We start from the raw sequence: 19,162 nt of genomic DNA on the forward strand, positions 1-19,162 counted from the left end.
AGTGGACATTTTTGTCACGGTTTTCTCATGTATGTGCTGTTTTGTTGTGATCAGGCTACATATAAAATGTGGTAGCCTTTCTCCTCCCCCACTTAATATGGGTAAATGCTGGCAGCTGTTAAAATTTTTCAAAAGCAATGAAATAGCTGCATAATACTGCACGTTCTACTGTGTATAAATAACCATTTCTTAACAAATGCCTTACAGCTACTCAGAGCCAAAAAGTCCGTTAAGGATGATCTAATGGGGAGCTGCTTTACAGTGGATTTGATTCCCAGTGGCTAGCTGTCGCCTAGTAGTGTTCATGCACTTCAAGTCAGATTAACAAGGATTTACTGAAAGAGTGACACCCGCGTGTACGACACCACCAGGGAGGAGAGGGTTATTTTTTGCCTTTAGTGAAAAATAAGAGAAAGTCAATTGCCCAAGAGAGGAAAGTATCTATCGGGTCTTCGTAACAGTGCAGACTGAAATTAAATCTTCAAAACAAAAAAAAAAACTCAACCTTTCCAACCCCTGTTCCTATTTCCTGTTTATGACAGCACAGAGAAGCTGCAGCAGCCTGGGGCCCCACGCTCTAGCTCCATGGCTCCACGTGGAGGAAGGTGAGCTCTGTTCACACGGGGCCTTCCCTCACCGTTGTTGGGGCTAAACCCATCTTCATTGGGGTAGTTGGCTGGAGCCACCTGGATGGTCGACGACGTTGGGAACACCAGGATGTGCGTGCAGGAGGCGTCCTGAGGTGTGCTGAGCTGAGCCGACTGCATGTTCAGCGCGGTACTCCGGCCGAAAACGGAGCCCATGGTGACAGCGTCTTCAAAAAAGGAATCATGTCATGTCAAGTCCTCTTGGTATGCAGCAGTGATTAACCCCGAAAATGAAGTTGTAAGAGGGCATAGTCTGCAGCGATAGGTCTCTGACACAACTGTCAATGACAGATACTCATTTAAAGTTGAGCCAAATTATTTAAATATCTTTAAAGAAGCTGACTCAGGGCTATGAGAACCAAGCCTCATTTGATACTGGGAAGATCATGACAAAACTGGATCAAGTCCACCAAGTATGTTCTTATTACTTACATAAGAACTATTTCCAAAAGTAAATCCCCTACCTTCTTCCCTCCTATGGTTGCTCATCATTTATAAATTACTGTTCTCTGAAAGCATTAATTCAATTAATAATTGTTAAAAACTTCAATAAATAACTGTTCACACTTTGTGTATCACAGGCCAAAATCTGTGCTCAACCCCTGATTCCTGTTACCTGCTAAATCATCACAGCCACCTCAAGGCAGGAAGCGTACCCCGCTTTACGGATGAGAATGGCACAGAGAGCTTATGTCATCTGTCCAGGTGGTGCACACAGCTGACCCAACCTAAGGTCTGAGGAGCAGGCCTGTACAGAGTCGCTCTCTCACTGGGTCGCTGGCAAGGAACCCCATTTCCATACCGCCACACTTGACTTCTATGAGGAATGAGCGGATGGGGTCTCTGAATAGACCAAAGAAATATCTGGACGGTAAAAGCAGTTAGAAAGATATAAAATTGCTTAGTTTCAAAATAATAAAATTGCTTAGTGGCTGGTTTGTTTTTTTTAAAACCAGTAAAATTTTTTTTTTTTTTTAATTCTGTGGCCACAATGTTGTGGTTACCCACACGCTGGCACTTCTGTTTATCGAGAGCTGACCGTGCGCCCGGCGCCACTAACGCTGTAGCCCTACTCGCCTCACCATCCGTCCTCAACTGTGTCACAGAGACTCTAAATATCCTCTTGAGGCTGCTTGGAGATGGTCAAATACTTGTCTTCACAAGGATATTCAACTATGTATTGTGCTGGTACCCACTTCAGAAGTTTCTGGAAGGGTGCTGATCTTCTACACTAACAACAAGCTGAGGTCAGATCATTTGCCATGACTCTGAGAGCTCTCAGTTATACCCACAGCTCACGGTTTCTGTCCCAAACTATGATCTACAAGGACAATAAACTCATAACCACTCTCTTTGGAAGAGGATCAAATGGTTTCTATTTTTGAGCCCAAGCTGCAATCTTCTCTTATAAAGATAATAATATAATAAAGATATCCTCAACACTTGTCTGTGGCCTGGAGTTTGGATGGACTGACCTGACATGAGACTTACCTGGCATCACGACGAAGGAGCCTTGAGGCTCCATAGCAACCAGGCAGGCACTAAGGATAGAAGGAGAGTCAGCGGCCGAGATCCCACACATCCGGCACACATCCTTGAGCTGTTTGCTGATTGTCTGTAGTGAACATTCTCCAAGGAGGATACTCCAATCTGAAATCAAATATCAAGGTCACACACGATCTTCAGAAATTCAGACTGATGTGAGGTTTGAGCTCTCTACCCACCTTTGCCTGGTAACTGAAATTTCCCACGATGGGGCCCTAATGGGAAAATGCTTTACGCAGGTTCCCCTACTAGGAGGAAAATGTTGTTTGAGCTCTAGGCCACCTCATTAATAAACAAAGGCCTGCTATTCTGTAGACAGAAGACATGTCTGAAATGACCTGTGCGAGTCCAGCAGAGACGATGATACCAGCCTTAGTGGTTCGACACTTCCTCCTCCTCCAGGCCTGCTCTCTCACTCCCATAGGCATTTTCCTTGGAGCAGAGCACACCTGGGGGCTGGCGTCCAGCTTGTCGACTGCTACAGACTGGCTATTTCCAGGGAAGGAACAGATCTTACAGCCCCCTAAAGAGCTCGTCCGGGGTTGTGCGGGGGAGAGTGTGCTCCAAATGGTGCCACACTAATCGTACAGATAAAAAAGGTGGCGCAATTTTTCTTTGTTGCCTCCAAACAAAAGCACTCTGTGTAATCAGAAAACTGAGGAGGGGTTATGTTACTCCAGAAAGGGAAAGCTCTTTTGTCTGTTCTTTTCACCTTCCTATTTAACACACACACACACACACACACACACACATACAAAAACCAAACCCACTGCCATCAAGTCAATTTCAATTCATAGCGACCCTATAGGACAGAGTAGACCTGCCCCACAGGACTTCCAAGGGGCACCTGGTGGATTTGAACAGCCGACCTTTTGGTTAGCAGCCGTAGCTCTTATCCACTGCGCCACCAGGGTTTCTAACACACACAAGGGAGGTGGGACTCCTGCAGCGGGAAAGCGCTGCCATGCCGCGTCCCACTGGGGGAAGGCCACGCCACGAAACGCTTTTTACCTCCTTTTTTTTTTCCCCCAAACAAGCTCTTTCCTCCTTTAGGGACCAGGTGAAAGAAAAAAAGGTTTTCATATTCCTAACAAACCTCAAACTGAAGTGGCTAATTAACAAACCTCAAACTGAAGTGGCTGAAATAAGAGTAGCCAGGAACATGAAGAACATGTTAGAAAACCAAACAGCAGTGAGCTCCATATTTCAGACCAAATGAAAGGCGGCGTTGAGTATTTTATTACACACATGTCGGAGATAACAGAAATTCACACGGCTGACTCTGAAGGCTTGTATCAGATACCATCCCACAGAGATGCAATGTGGTACAGACCTCAGCGCCCCCAAAGGGAAGGCGATGGCCTTCGTAATTGTCCAGAACACCGAGTGATGAGACTACTAGACCACATTTTTATTCCCCCTCTCTTCTTGTCTATTATATTCTCAATTTCCCTAAGGGTTAAGAATAGCCCAAAGCCTTTAAGAAATAAGATTGACTAAAAAGCAGGCTGGGAGAAAGATAGGAATTCTGACAGAAATGAAATGAGGCATCCCCTAATGTGTTAGACCTCCAGGCTGCTGATACAAGATTCATTATCAGTATGATGTTCTTTAAAAATTGAGAAGAGGATATTTTCTATTGGTCTACAGAACTATTACTAAAAAAAAAAAAAAAAAAGTGTACAGACAGATGCCTAACTATATATATAATATTTGTATAAACTGCTGTTAAGCCCTAAAAAAATGACTCTTAGGCATTTGTTGTGATGACAGGTATAGGTATGAAGACTGGTTTCTGGCCAAATACCTGATGGGAATTTCTTGTAAAGAAATAATTTGCACATCTCACGCAGGGGCTGGCAAACTACAGTCAGAGGGCCAGATCCTTCCCATTCCCTGTTTTTATTGGCACACAGCCACACCCATTTGGTGAGGTACTGTCTAGTCTATGGCTGCTTTGATGTTGTAAGCCCAGAGCTGAGTAGCTGCAACAGTGACCCTATAACCTGAAAAGCTGGGTATTTACTCTGTGGCCTTCACAACGAGCTACGCTGCTCTAATGTACTTGTGTTCTGAAAACCACCAAGCTAATTCGGGAGATGAGCCCTGTTTCTGTTCAGACCTTAGGAAAAAAGTCTGCCAACTCTGTGCACATATTGAACTTCTTACAAACGTGCCATTAATTAATAAGGCTTTAAAAATGGAGGCCTGTTCACCCTGCTCACGTCAGACTGTACGCGTAGCTGCACCAGGATGGAAGTGCGCTGGGCCCAGTGCCCAGGCAGGCGCACACAGCTGCGGTGGTCGCTCGGGTTCTGTTACAGTGAGCTTTAGTGCCTGACCGACTGTTAGGGTACAGAATATAAGCAGTTGGTAAGAGATTTTTGGGAATTCAGCTTAAAAAAAAAACCTCTCCTCTTTCTCAGGCTTTCAGACTGAAGGATGCCAGCCAGGGGCAAGGTGAAGAAAGTCTGTTCTTATCTGTAACTCCTCAGCCTTGGGAATCACAGTTCTCTTGTGATGGTACCACCAAATCAAAATAAGGAAAATATAAAAATCAACAGCACCAACTGCAAAAAGAAACAAAAAAGCACCAGAAATAAATTGCAGGCGTTTTTGTATGGCTTCAACTACCATAATCTCTGATACAAAATTTTTGTATTAAAACTAGTTCTCCTCACTGATTAAATATATATAAATAAATGTTAAACTTGTTTTATTGAGTATTTTATGTTTAAAAAAATACTCTTACTGTTTTATATGTTGGGTTCAATAGTTAAAATTTTATTTGCATCAATCTGTTGCTAGAGAAAAGTTTGAAAACCACTGACGTACATGTACATATAAAAGCATCAGAAAATATAATTGACTTAGTCCTTCTACCAGCTTTTAAATTTTCTCTCTTAGAGCAATTAATGGGATTGGCTCAGCCTTTCCCTTTGTTTCTGGTACATTCTGTTTCAGAAATCTCTCACCTTTAAGCTCCCCGTGGCCCAGACGTCCAAGCCGCCCAATTACAACTCTCCAGGGTAGAGATGTCATTTGGACAATCCCTACGCACCATTCCCATAGCTTCTGTAGTCCAATTTTACGTGCAGATACTTTACTCCTCCGTGATCTAAAGAGACATGGAGGAGAGGTCCCCAAGTGAGTCAGTTATCGCTTAAAAAGACAATTCCAAACCCCACCCACACTGTACCCGCTGCATTTAGACAGGAAAGCTAGATGCAGCATGGACTGACATACACCACGAACACCGAGGCTCCTCACCTGTTTGGTAGAGCAATATTTACAATGCAGGTCTCTAATAATTCCCCATGGAGGTCAGTGCAGGAAGCCAAAAGCCAGCGCTGATCGTGAGACAGACAATAGCCCACAAAGAGCACATTGTATTTCTGGCTTGCCTCACCAAACGTCTCTCCCAGCTCCGTCTGCTTGTCTTTGATTGGGGCCAGTATAAAAGGAGGGGAGTAAAGCTGGATTGGGCTGGGCCGCTGAAATCAAAAACAAAATCAGTATCAACACGAGGACATCCAACATAATGTTTACAACCAAACCCAGACAGCACTGAGTAAAACCAACAGCGAGTAATGACAATAGACTGTTTCCCCCCTCTCTCCAGTTTATATATATATATATATATATATATATATATATATGGAATGAAAACGAGTACTGTGTAAGTGATATAAGCTGGGCAACCCTATCAAGTCAATATTTCCTTATTAAAAGAAATTACTATTTTAGAAAGTAAATTAGCCCACCTTCAGTAGTCATTAGGAAAATGGAAATTAAAACCACAATGAGATATCACGGCTCATCCACCCGAGTATCCAAAGTTGAAAAAGGTGGGAAACACCAAATGCTGGTGCAAATGCGGAGCAGCTAGCACTTCCACACACTGCTGGTGAGAACGTAAACTGGCACGATCCCATTAGAAGAGTGTTTGGCAGTAGCTGCTAAAGCTGAACAAGTGCTTGCCCTAACACCCAATGAGATGCCTCTGTCTGCTGACAGACAGGGACAAGAAGACTCACAATAGTAATACAATAGCTCCAAACTGGAAATAACCTCAGTACTCATCAACAGTAAAATGGGTTCTAAATCAGGGTACAGTCACACAACTGGAATATTAAACAGCAAAGACAATCAACAAACTACAACTACAAGCGACAAAATGGATGAATTTCAATGCTGAGTGAAAGAAACCAGACATACAAGAGTGTATAAACAATATGATTCAATTTATATAAAGTTAAAAACCTGGCCAAATTGTGTTGTTAGAAGTCAGAGGAGTGATTACCTTGGCGTGGCTGAGAAGGGGCTTCTGGATAGGGGGTTGTTTTTGTTTCCTGTGCTGATTACATGATATTTTTACTTCCTGAAGATTTATCAAGCTGTACTTCTCAGTATATACATTATGCATACGTATACATACACACACATTTGTACCTATACATATAGGCATATATATACATACACACACACACGATGTAAGAAATCAAAGTGTTAGCTGTTACCTAAGAGAAATGGTTTAGATACACCGTGACAGATTTTAATTGTCATCTTTGTTTATAGCTATCATACACATTTAAATGTTTAATAAACTACAGCAGGGGTCAGCAAACTTTCTGTAAAGGGTCAAACAGTAAGTACTTCAGACTTTGTGGGTCTCGTGCATATTTTTCTTAGCCTGCTGGCTATACAAATACAGGCTTCGGGCCAGATTAAGCCCAAAACCATAGCTGCCGACTCCTAAACTACATAGCAAAAGACATAGTAGTGACAGAATTACAAAACGTTAAAGCTAAGAGAGACGTTGCAGCCAATCTAATTGTTTCATTTTAGGGACACAAAACTCAGGTCCAGAGATATTTAATGACTTGCTAAAAGCTAATCTAGTATCAATCTACTCACTCTCCATGCAACCCAACAATTCACTGCTAGGTTAAGAGAATTGAAAACACATGTCCACACAAAAACCTGAACAGGAGTGTTCACAGCAGCGTTATCCATTGTAGCGAAATAGTAGGAACAACCTACAGGTCCGTCCAGTGGTGAATGGATAAACAATGAAGGTACACCGGTATAATGAAGTATTTCTCAGCTATAAAATGGAGTGAAGTGCTGATGCACGCTACATGAATGAACCTTGGGAACCTCATGCTAAGTGAACGAAGTCAGGCATTGGACGTATCGCATGGTTCTGTTTAAATGAAATGTCCAGAAGAGGCCAACCAAAAAAGACAGGAAGTAGGTTCAGTGGTTGCCAGGGCCTGGGGGGAGGGGAGAATGAAGACTGACTGCCAACGGGTATGGAATTTCTTTCCGGGTCGATGAAAACGTTCTAAAAGTTAGATCATGGTGATGGTTGCACAACTCTGTGAATATACTCAAACCACTGAACTGGACACTTTAAAAAGGTGAACACTATGGGATGTGAATTATATCCCAATAAAACCGTTATTAGAAAAAAAAAAAAAAAGAATCCAGATGTTTCTGAAAAGTTCTGTGTAAAGCAGTATTTCCTGAACTGTATTTTTCAGATGCTGGATGTTCTCGGAAAAGCACAACTGATGTCAGCAATAGGGTTTCTTCTAAAACCTGAATGATAAATACTCAAACGTTTTTTCTTCTGTGGGAATCCGCTTGCACAAGACACTGCCCCACCCCAGAGAATCAGAATTCCATGGAAGAAGCAGGGACATGACTGTTTGTCCCCGCTGCATCCTTAGCTCCTACAACAGTGCCTGGCACGTGGCAGGCGCTCGGCTGCATCTGCTGAACGCACGACACCCTAGCTGCAGGCTCAGGGACAGACGTTTCTGTTTTTCATAAAGTGATTTATTTCTCTCTTCCTTTTCCAAAGCAGAGGGGGGCGGGGAGCACATTACTTGACATCTCTTTGCCATTTGTTTTAATCTAAGCCTCACTCAGCTCATGAGTTCCTGATGTCGTTCTGCCAGTTTACTATAACTTCATTATCGGTATTTGAAATTGTGATCACTTCTTACCAAAGTATCAAGGAATGACTGCATCTGAACTACAGAATAACCACAAAGAAATAGAGAACTGAAAGATTCTGAGTTTATAAAGCAAGGCAATAATTCATTTCTGGACACAAAAGAAGAAGCAGGTAGAGACAACTGTTTTTTCTAAGTCTATAAAAGGCTAATAGAGAAAACAAACTGCTCACACAACGGAAATATTCAAACTCAAAGGGTAAACTAACCTAAAGCTGTCAAGACAGAAATTTTATATATTCCTCCAAGTGAATGTAGGTCATAAGCTAAGCAAAGCAGCTTTCTCTCTTGGGGCCAAGCTGACCTGAACCGAGTCACAGCAGACTCACTGTTACCTACCGCATCAGCAGTCACTCCCTAGCTCTTATTTACAGAAGGGGTAGCCATTTTAGAGAGTCCCCCAGAGAATCTCACCTCACCAAGTAAAATCAGCAGTTGTGTTTTTAAGAAGCTCTCTTGCAACAAAGAGCTGTTTGCTGGCTTGTATTAATGGGCAATCTTGTCATGCAATAAAGCTGCTGGAACTGGTTTTTGAAAATTCTGATCATTACTGTATGCGTATTCTCAACATAAGGTGACCAGTAAAATAAAGTGTAAAACTTTTGATTAAAAATTTTTTTTGCTTTGGTGTTTCAGTTCTCCTAGAGGTATGTTATCTGTGGAAAATAGGCTTATGTTTAAATAGAGGAGAAAACACAGGAAAAAACTGTAATTTATTCGCAGACGCACAAAGACAGAGAGAGGAGAAGGCAGCTCTCCTTAGGGGCCTGTGCTGGAAAACACGGGCTGATGCCAGACAGACACAGGCCCAACTGCAGTGTCAGCATGTAAACCAGAGCTGGGAGGGAAGGGAAGACACAGGTTACTTTCAGAAAATAAAGAACAAGACAAATTTGGGAAAGTCAAGCATTCGTAATTAAAAGCGGTAAGTATATTGCTGCCTCGGGTACTATATAGCAAGAGCTTACTTGCCTAGGTTCTTAAAAACTTTCAAAATTCAGATAATTATCTCCTCTGTTTTAACTGGCCAACCTCTGGATTAGATACAATTCCCTGCTTGAATTTTTTTTCTTTTTTCCCCACATTTCAGCCCTGCCAACACCCACCTCCGGGTTCTTGAGGGTCATCTCAATGCTGGCTGCAGGCCCGAAACCCGTGAGGGATTTAATGTGGATCTGTGTGGGCAGCGGTCGCCTGCACTGGCAGTACACGGAAAATGCCATGGACTTCAAGTACTGAATGTAGAAAACTTGCTCGTCCTTCATTGTCTGCAGCATGTACTGGCAAGGCACAATCTAAGGCACAAACAGGAAGGCAACTAGAAACAGAAGTCTAGTGTGATGGAACGTGAAAGGGCACGAATTCTCCACTTAAACCTTAGCGTTAAATACGTACACGCCAAACACAGTACCATTCAATCCTAATTCCTCCCAGTGACATAAAATGTTATATTCCAGATGTCACCCGAAATTTAAGAAGAGGTACATGATGTTCATCAAGTTATAGTGTCATTTAGAAATTACCACGTTCCCATTTGAAGAAAGATTTCTCAATGTATTGTCGCCAAGACCCAGAGTTTTAAACAGGTGCATTTTAACACGTTTCTCATTTTTATCATGTGTATGCACCGTGCATCGCATCCCTGGAGTTACTGTCTGATCGCGTCTGTGATGCAAGCTTCAAAGCAATGACGATCAGTGGCCAATTCTGACAACTTTAATTCCAAGCTTTTACTTCTAAAACATAGCTTTAGTTTAGTTAACCAAAAAGAAGAAACCCAAACCCACTGTCATTGCGTCAATTCTGACTCATACCGACCCTATAGGACAGAGAAGAACTGCCCCATAGGGTTTTGAAGGAGCAGTTGGTGGATTCGAACTGCCAACCTTTCGGTTAGCAGCTGAGCTATAAACCACTGTACCACCAGGGCTCCAGCTTTAGTTAAAGTGATATTAAATAAAACACCAAAACCTAAAGCATCACCTTTTACCTACTAAATCATAAAATATTTTAAATTATGCTACTAGAAAGCTGGCAATGGTGCAGTGAAAAAGGAAATGCCCACTCATGGCAGAAAGTAACGTAACGCAGCAGAACCTTTTTGGAAAGGAATTTAGCAGTATCTACATATAAGAATCCACTTCAAGAAATGAACTGAATTTTGGAAGATTATAAGTAAAGGTTTTTACTACGACTATTTATAATAGTGCAAAGTGGAAGCAAATTAAATAACTTTCTAGACATGGTTAAATGTGGAAAATATTCAGTCGTCAAAAAGCTGTAAGAATTTAAAGTAACAAGGAAAAGTGTTCATGAATGAAGTTAGAAAAAAAAGACTATATATTGAAAATACGATCTCAGCTGTAAGGCTGGAAACCACCTGATAATCATGGCAATATAGAAGGTGGAATTATGAATCTTTTATATTTTCTGATACTTACAGAAAAAATTTGTAAGCATGAGCCTTTATTCACATTCGTAAAAACAACAATAAAGACAACATCGTGGGGACTGCAACCAATGCCACAAAACCATTTGTATACAGATTTTTTAATGAAACTAATTTGTGCTATAAACTTTCACCTATAGCAAAACGAAATTAAAAAAGCAAGAATAAACTTGGAAATAGCTACCTGGAGAATGAAAGAGTTCCTCATATGCTCGGGTAAGTTATCCAGCATCTCTGTGTAGCAGCGCATCAGGCTCAACAGCCAAAAGTTTCCAGAAGTGGAGTCTTCCTCAGAGGTGTAGGTGAATGGGTCCACCATGTAAATGACGACAGCCGGAGGGTAGGCTTGGCTGTCTGCGGAGTCAGCTTCCGTGGGGATGCCTATTCTCTCCCTTTCTGTAACACTGGGGACAGAGGCATTTGTGAGATGCACCAAATAAAAAGAAGTTAAAGAAAATAAACCAGTCCTAGAACACACTGGCTCCCTGGGCCATGACTACAGATTAAATGTAACTGACATGTATCATATTATCCAAGTGAAGGTAAAGTGAGCCAGTTAGCACCAAGGACAGATGGGAAATGAATGACAATATAGTCCTCTACAATGGGAGGTCTCTTATTCAACCCCCTCTTTCTTTTCTGTGGGTATATTCTACAGAGATGTTTTACAGTAAGTTATCACACCAGATAGCCCTGGTGGCACACCGGTTAAGAGGGCAGCTGCTAACCAAAAGGTCAGCAGTTTGAATCCCCAGCTACTCCTTGGAAACCCCATGCAGCAGTTCTACTCCGATCGACTCGATGGCTACGGGTTTGGTTTGGTTTTGGCTATCATACCAAAAGTCGCACATTCCTTAAGACCGTAGCTGGACATTGATGGCTGTCCTTTTGGGAAGAAAAGAACTAGAGTATTACTGGATTTAGAGACTAGTGAGGCCAAGGGGAGGACAGGTGAGCAGAACAAGAGCACAGAGGAGTCTGTGCTGAAGCCACGTGCTTTAATCAGTGAGTAACGTACCTCTCTTGTCCATCCTGTGAGGCCTGAGAGGAGCTCTGCCCAGGCTCAGCGTCTCCCCCACAGCTGATGTTCCCTTGCGTTCTGTCTGCAGAACTGCTGGGGTTCTGCCCGCCAACACTACCACTGAATCCCGAAGAAGAGGTAGTGTTTATCTGGTTGATGCCAGGGGCAGAGGATGAGGACGAGACCGGTGGCATAGAGGAGCCAGGTGCGGAGCTGCTTGCTGCAGGGTTCGCAGAACTACCGTTGGTGGTGGGATTAAATGCGCTGCCAGCTGGGGGCGCTGCTGATCCTGAATTTGAAGCTAAAGGCCCAGCGTTCCCAGGTGTAGCCTGTCCCTGTGCTGCTGCTGGTGGGCTCTGGTACTTAGGTGGTATCAGCAGGCTGCTATCGAGCTGCAGAGCGGCTAAATAAGGTGCTGAAAGGACATGCACAGAGGTGACATCAGTGATGTCTGTGGCGGTGTCAGGCTGAATCGGAAATTTAGAATGCTCACTTAAAAAAAAAGTATGGCTTCAGGCTGCAGTACTACAATTACGTTGCTCAGAACGCTAGCTCCACAACTGAACAAGTAAGTACGCTTGTACATTATGCAAACAGGGAAGTGAACAGGGAGCGATTTATGATACATTCTGGAGAAGAGTTCTATTGGAAGAGAGAATTAATCATCTGTAACATTCTCCGTTCAGATTGATTCCATATGCCTTCAGTGACAAATAGGAGGCCGTACACAGTCTACAGCCATGATGCTGCGCTGTGCTCCTCTGTGTATACGGCTTTACAAACTTCCAAAATTCTCTTGAGAACTGGGTTAAAATTCAACCGTTAATACCAAGACATACTGCTAAATTTCAACAGGTGGAGTAAATTAGATATGACTTCTTCAAGCAACTTTCAATAGTTTTTAAAAGAATGTATGTCTACATGATAATATTTAACAATCCAAAACACAAAAATTGAACCTAATAAATAAATGCAGAACATTACTGGAGGCAAAAGAAACCTAATGTTGTATCACAACCAGCTAGGAAAAGAGGAAATGTGTTGTTTTATTTCTCAAACCCTACTCTGATGGACAAACGTGCGTTTACCTAGGTGATGGCGGCAAACTTGCGCGTACAGTTTGAGTCTGGAATGATTGTCATTCTCCTCGCTGCCCCAGGGCTGGCTGAACCACTCGCTCACGAGCTCCTCGGTCAGCTTCTGCGCCACGGTTTTCCCCACACGCATGATCCCATCTCGGAGCACTTTGCAGATGGGTTTGTGCTGCCCAAGCCTACACATCTGTGACCACAGACGAGATCATCGTTTACCACAGGGTCCAGTCCTGTCCTGTCCAGTACGTACACTTAGCAAGGGAGAGTCTTTACCACAAACACAGAACCATTTCCTTTTTCTTTTCGTTTTGTCACACGCAAAAACAAACAAACAAAAAAACCCAACATTATAAGCCGGCCCTTTCTGGCCGTTGTAACATACCCTGAAATTGCTATCTGTCTTTCCAAACCTTGGACTAAGCCTTGGAAAAAAAAAAAGAAATGAGGTGTTACTTCACCCTAGTCCATTTTTCCTGCATGGCAAGAGCCTGCTGAGCACTACCTGATTGCTAATGTCAAATAAAGCCGTAACCAGATTTCTGCTACCAAGGCTGACTGAGACATATGTCCACTAAAACCTCTTAAGTAATCCCTCCTCATAATGTTTTCCCATAAGATAACATTAACATTTTATGGGCCATCTGTTTCACTGATGCAGACATGTGGAGATCACCAGTAGCAAGGCCTGCTAAAGCAGGGAACATGCTTATCGCTTCTTCTAAGTAAACAGTTGTTTCAGGACAACAAGGTTCGGCTGTTAATCTCCAGGACACTAAATGGGTGCGTACAAAAAAAAAAAATGGGTGTGTACAGCAGAGAATTAATATAATGTACCTGCAAAAGGTAAGCTACTTAACTACCTGTTCACCAGCAGGAAAGGACATATCATTCTCCCTTACTGAGTGGACGAACTGAAGGCTTATCAAGGCCCTACAAAATTCTCTAGTGTCCACTCTTCTTAAGCAGGTATGAATTACTGCCAAGTGAGCAATTGTAGCAAAGCTGTTGAAAAGAGAGCCTGCATCTTGTACAAAATCTGCAATCCCTGTATATTCTGTAGCTTGTGTTGAAGGCTTGATTGAGGGAATGACTAGGCTTTTAAAATCGCTTCAACAAGTTTTCTGTGTTGAGTTAATTATAATTTTAGTATGCATTCATGGACCAAACTCTGTTCAGAAATTAGTCTCCAAAGGTTCCTTCAGGGGCTTAACTGATACCACGATATCACACATTAGTATCTCGTCGGGAGTTTGTGGCAAAACACAGGTTTACCACTTAGATAGTTTACTCACTGATGAAGAGTGAATGTCCTGTTCTGCAATATTTTTGAAATCCAACTTAGCTTCTGACTTTTACCACACACTTTTCTAACACTTACGATCTGCCTGTGACAGTTCTAAGTACTTAAAAAATACTAACTCCCTTTAATCTTGCCAAATGTAAGGACATTAGAAGTGTCGAAAGAACTTAGTGTACATGTACTTTAGCAGAAGAAACGTGGCAATTACTCTTCAAAGACAAACATGATTCCAACTTTTTGAAAGCAGTAAGAATTTATATACCTAAAGATTAAAGATATAAAATTATTTACCTGGTTTTTAATTATTATAATTACTGTTTCAAAATTTTAGTATTAAGATGAATACAGTGTTAAATGAAATATCACAACAAAGAATGTCTTTCTTGGGCATTGTCATCTTTTTTAAGAACTACCCACATGGGATCAAACTGATGACAGTAACTAGAAAAAATCAAATAGGAACCTTAGGGGGCAATGAGTTTATGTTAATGGGGGAGGAACAATTCAGAAAAGGAAGGTGAGAATGGCTGCACAACTCGAAGACTGTAACCAATGTCACTGAATTGGACATGGAGAAACTGTTGAACTGGTGTATGTTCTGCTGTGGATATTTTCTCAACAACAAAATTAAATTTTTAAAAAATCACAGAGACCTGATTCATTTCAAGGTCAGGAACTGGCCCCTCACCCAAAAAAAGGGAGAGAGGGAGAGTTTTTGTAACGATCATCTTCTAAATAGCCACTCTACCCTGGTGAGCAATACTCTTAAACTTTGAGCACACAAATGGGGAAAAAAGAGCCGATGGGATTTGAAGATGTGTGGTGAGGCTGGATTAGAGAAAAGTCTTTGAAATCTAACAAAATATAACACCAAGATGGGAAAGCAATTTACTTCTGGAAAAATGTGCCAATTCTTTTCTTCATCCTACAACTATTTGCCAATTTTCTTGGGCATCTACTCTGAAGACATTTGCTCTTTCAAATTTGGTCATAATTAGAAACCATCAGAGAATTCACGTCATAAAAATGATTTTCATAATATCTTTCTTACCTCATACACAGCGCTCAAGTCCCTGAAGAAAGTTTTGGCTCCTTCGAGCAAGGCCTCATTTTCTGGACACACCACAATATAGGCAACATCACGGTGGCCCCCATATGGGTCCAACAGCAGCCTCTCCCAAAATGGCAAGGAGAATGGCGAGATGGTGAGGAAGTCCTTGTCACAGCCCACCAGCAGAGTGGGGATGGGCAGCGGCTCAGGAGATTCTTCCGAACCTAAACACAACACTGCATTTAGCAGGGTGCTTGAGGGCCTATTTCCCACGACCTGGACAATTTAGATGTTCCTGGTGCCTTGGTCTTAATTCTGGCATCAGAAATTTCCCTGCATATTTGCATGATACTCTTAGAAACATTTTTTCAAATATTCTAATAAAATGCAGCCTGATAAATAACTTCAATGAAATGAGTCAGAACAATAAGATCAGAAGACAGACCACAACAAGTTCAAGTTAGCTTTCCAGTCAGCACTACTTCGTTTCATTTAAGATCACTATGATGAACCTGACCATGAAGAAGCAACCAGAACCAGTACAGAAGTCCTTCCCAGATGTGAGGAGGATCAGGAATATGGGGAGGATCTAATACATATGCTCTTAGGGAAGATTTTCTCACTGACCTTGATTATGCCAAGGATGTTCAGAAAACCTGACTCCACAAGTGACTTTAGAAAAACAAAGAGATTAGAAAACTTAATAACCCGTCACAGTTGACTCAGATTCCGACACGTAGCAACCCTATAGGACCCAGAGTAGAACTGCCCCATAGGGCTTTCAAGGCTGTAATCTTTACGGAAGCAGACTGCCACATCTTTCTCCCGAGGAGCAGCTTGTGGGTTCAAACTGCCGACCTTCCGGCTAGCCGCCGAGCGCTTAACCGCTGTACCACCAGGGCATCTCATAAAACTTAATAGGCATGAAGAAAACAAATGCGTTTTGCCAGTGAAGCAAGGATTTGAGGGAAACTAAAGCTGCTCTCCAGTGAGCGGAAGTCAGGAGGAGTTTAAAGCAGGAAGGCGGTCTACCGTAGGTTCCCCGTCCCGCCATTTTGTGGAACTGCTGCCAGGTGAGCGGCCCCTGCACGTGCTGGATGTTCTCCCAGGTCCTGCCCGTGCGCTTCTTCTGGATGGCATCCTGGAGGAAGGGCTGCAGGGACAGCAGCATGCGGACCACGTCTTGGGAAGAGAGCATACTGATGTCCAGCACTAGAACAGAGATGAAAAGAAACAATCCATCAAAGTTCACCTTCCTCTATTTGCCTTCAGTTACAGTCCATGACAAAGGGCTGTGGGCTTGGCTTAGGAGCCAAGAGGAAAGATACCCTTCTGCTAAATGAGAGAAACTACTATTGAAAATAATCCAAGGGGAAATGGGTTGCTCTGGATAAAAATAATTTAACGGCAGTACTGCTTTAAAGTGGGAAACTGGGTGTCTGATTTTTCAGTCTCATATAAACCTGCTTCTAGAGCTTTTCATAAGAGCTGTGAAAGTTTCTTAATTACCATTATTACCTTCATGTACAAGTATCAATATTTTGATTATATGAGGGGGAAAAGGAGCTTAAACAGAAGCTTTTAAAAACTTGAGAAAATGCTCTTAATGTAAAAGATTTCCACAAAAACAAAAAACACACAGAGAGAAGGACGACGCCAAGGCAGCCCTAAGCGCGTGGCAATGTGGCGAGGCAGGTGCGGGCCTGAGAGCCGCCTGTGTCTGGGGGAAGGTAGCTCTCATGGTTTAAAAGCAAATATTCCACCTGGGGAGGGGTTCTTCACCTGGACTTTGAAACTGTGTGTCTCTGCATTTACATATGTGTATGTTTTTCCAGGGCCGTGGGTCCATGCTGCTCATAGAGTCTCAGAACGGTCTTAGGGAAGAGCCTGAGGTGATCCACCATCAACCCACACAGCTGGGTCCTGAAGACCTTTCCTTGCTCTTACTTTCCTAGCTGATACGGGAAGGGGCCGTGATGGAAATCTAAGACGTACCTACCAACTAAACCGGCAATCTAGTGTGCGGAAGGGTTCTTAAGTCAATTATAGGTGTGTCCCTAAATCAATAAAAAACAGGTTGCAAACTGGTGGCCCACAGAGATGTTGGACTTTTTTTTTTGGAACAAATTGCTCTGGAAAGTTTCATATACAAATCTGGCTTTCTAGTTTCTTCCTGGGAAGCTGGGCGATGTAGCACCCCTGGAGCTGAGACTCATGTTCCTACACAGCCTCCACTTGCTGGAGCCCAGGAGTGGCTGCCCTGCAGACACTCCTCCATGGGCCCTACCTACTGCCTGCCTGGGACGAGCAGCGTGCCAGTTACCTTTATTATCTTCAAGCTCGTGTTTTTTGTTTCTTATAGCAAAGAAAAAAGTAAGGTACTTGTACCCATGCCTCTGTTGAAAATGAAAAAATGACAGACCAAGAGAACCTCAGGTTCAAGAAAAATCAAAGCAGGCATAGTTCTTTGTGAACGTGAATGTAGAGTGTGTGTTTGTGTTGAAGGGGTACAGTTTAAGACTGGCTTCCCACCTCATTCATGTACCTTTGAAACCCAGTCCTTCCCTGAAGTAAAACGTGCTATTCTTCAGTTCCAAAGATGACACTACTGGTCCGTCCACACAGATTACTTTTCTGTCTGAAGCTCATGACCATGGAAAAGAAACCACCCATCATAACCACCCAAGCTCATCACCCACATCTCCTTAGAGGAAAGAGGACATTTTCTCTAATTCATAAACTCATTCAAGAAACATTAAGGCCTGCTACGTGTAAGGCACTGTGCTTGATCCTAAGCAGTAAGAGAGATGAGGAGAAACCTTCATGCTTCCTGAAGGGTCACCACCTCCGTGAAGCCTTCCTTGCTTGGCCTATGGATCACTCCCTACTCCACTGACCTCTGTCCTCTGGACATACTTTTTTTATTATTTAAGGAGCTTACTAACCTTCTCCCCTACAGGCCTCAGAGTGATTCAGAAGCAGGGTCCGTGTCCCTTTCCTGTACCCCTGTGGTCTGGTCTCTGTGCCCACCGCTCTACAGAAACAGCTCTCACTGCAGTCACAAGGCACTGCTACTCCTCATCGTCACACCTCAGCTGCCTTTTACTGCCTGCTGACCACTCCCCCTCTCTCCTACAACACTCCGTCATGGCTTCCAAGACAGAACGTTCTGTGGCTCTTCCTTCTCTGCCTCCTTTAGAGGCCTTGTGCTTCTCTCGTCAGGATTCAGCCAGGCTCTGGCCTAGGCCTTCTCTCTTCTTGTTCCCCGTGTTCCTCCTCAGTGGTCCTGCCTGCACCCTGACCTCAGTTCTCCACACGCCCTGAGCTCCAGGCTCATGCTGTCCCAGTGTAGCACCTGGCCTCTCTACCCAGCTAGCTCACAAGGCATCTATAAAACTTCCACATTTCCAACACAATCAAAACTCAGTTTATGAACTTTCTCCCAGACCTGGTCTTTCTCCTGCATTGCCACCTCTGAATTGTACCAGGACCTATCCAGGTATACAGGTGGCAAACCTAGGGGTCATCCGTAACATCTCACTCTCCCTTATTGTCCCAGGTGCTCAATCCTTTACCAAGTCCTGCCACGAAACCTCAGAAACATCTCGTGAACGCTTCCACTTCTTCTCCATGTCACTACGAGAGCCGTGAGCCAAGCTACTGCTCACATTTGGTCTACTGCAATAACCTCCTCGTCTCCCCAGATCCACACCCTGTATTATGTCTGGACAGAGTAGATTTTATTCTTTTTTAACTACACAAATCTGATGCCAGTACCTCTTCTTAAAAACCTTCAATGACTTTTTTGTTGCTCTTGGGACGGAGACCCAAGCCCCAGCCTGTCTCAAAAGACTATTCATAATTTAGCCCCTGCTGGCTTCTAGCCTCCTTTCAATTCCTCGAAGGCCCCAAGCCCCACATAACTCTGAGCCCTCACATAGCCCACTTCTAACTGGGACACAATTTCTTGCTCCCTGTCCTCTCTACCCAGTTCATTTTTACTCATCACTGAGGACTCAGAGCAAACATTAC

General features: G+C 43.1%; 1 protein-coding gene across 4 annotated transcripts in view; it reads right to left on the reverse strand.

Annotated features, from left to right (window-relative positions):
* MED13L (mediator complex subunit 13L) overlaps positions 1 to 19,162 on the reverse strand; it is a 284,850-nt gene that overhangs the window by 15,096 nt on the left and 250,592 nt on the right. For all 4 annotated transcript variants that reach the window (XR_007514943.1, XR_007514942.1, XM_049866379.1 and 1 more), the window contains exons 18-27: positions 16,163 to 16,342; positions 15,131 to 15,354; positions 12,774 to 12,966; positions 11,683 to 12,100; positions 10,849 to 11,068; positions 9,322 to 9,510; positions 5,463 to 5,686; positions 5,168 to 5,310; positions 2,139 to 2,297; positions 638 to 814 (exon numbers count right to left, since the gene is read on the reverse strand). Coding sequence is in view for 2 of the 4 variants with exons in the window: in XM_049866379.1 (XP_049722336.1) it covers positions 638 to 814; positions 2,139 to 2,297; positions 5,168 to 5,310; positions 5,463 to 5,686; positions 9,322 to 9,510; positions 10,849 to 11,068; positions 11,683 to 12,100; positions 12,774 to 12,966; positions 15,131 to 15,354; positions 16,163 to 16,342 (2,127 nt within the window). In the remaining 2 variants the exon portion in view is untranslated. The remainder of the gene's footprint in view (positions 1 to 637; positions 815 to 2,138; positions 2,298 to 5,167; positions 5,311 to 5,462; positions 5,687 to 9,321; positions 9,511 to 10,848; positions 11,069 to 11,682; positions 12,101 to 12,773; positions 12,967 to 15,130; positions 15,355 to 16,162; positions 16,343 to 19,162) is intronic.

This window comes from Elephas maximus, chromosome 22 (assembly GCF_024166365.1).
Source record: "Elephas maximus indicus isolate mEleMax1 chromosome 22, mEleMax1 primary haplotype, whole genome shotgun sequence".
NCBI lineage: Eukaryota > Metazoa > Chordata > Mammalia > Proboscidea > Elephantidae > Elephas > Elephas maximus.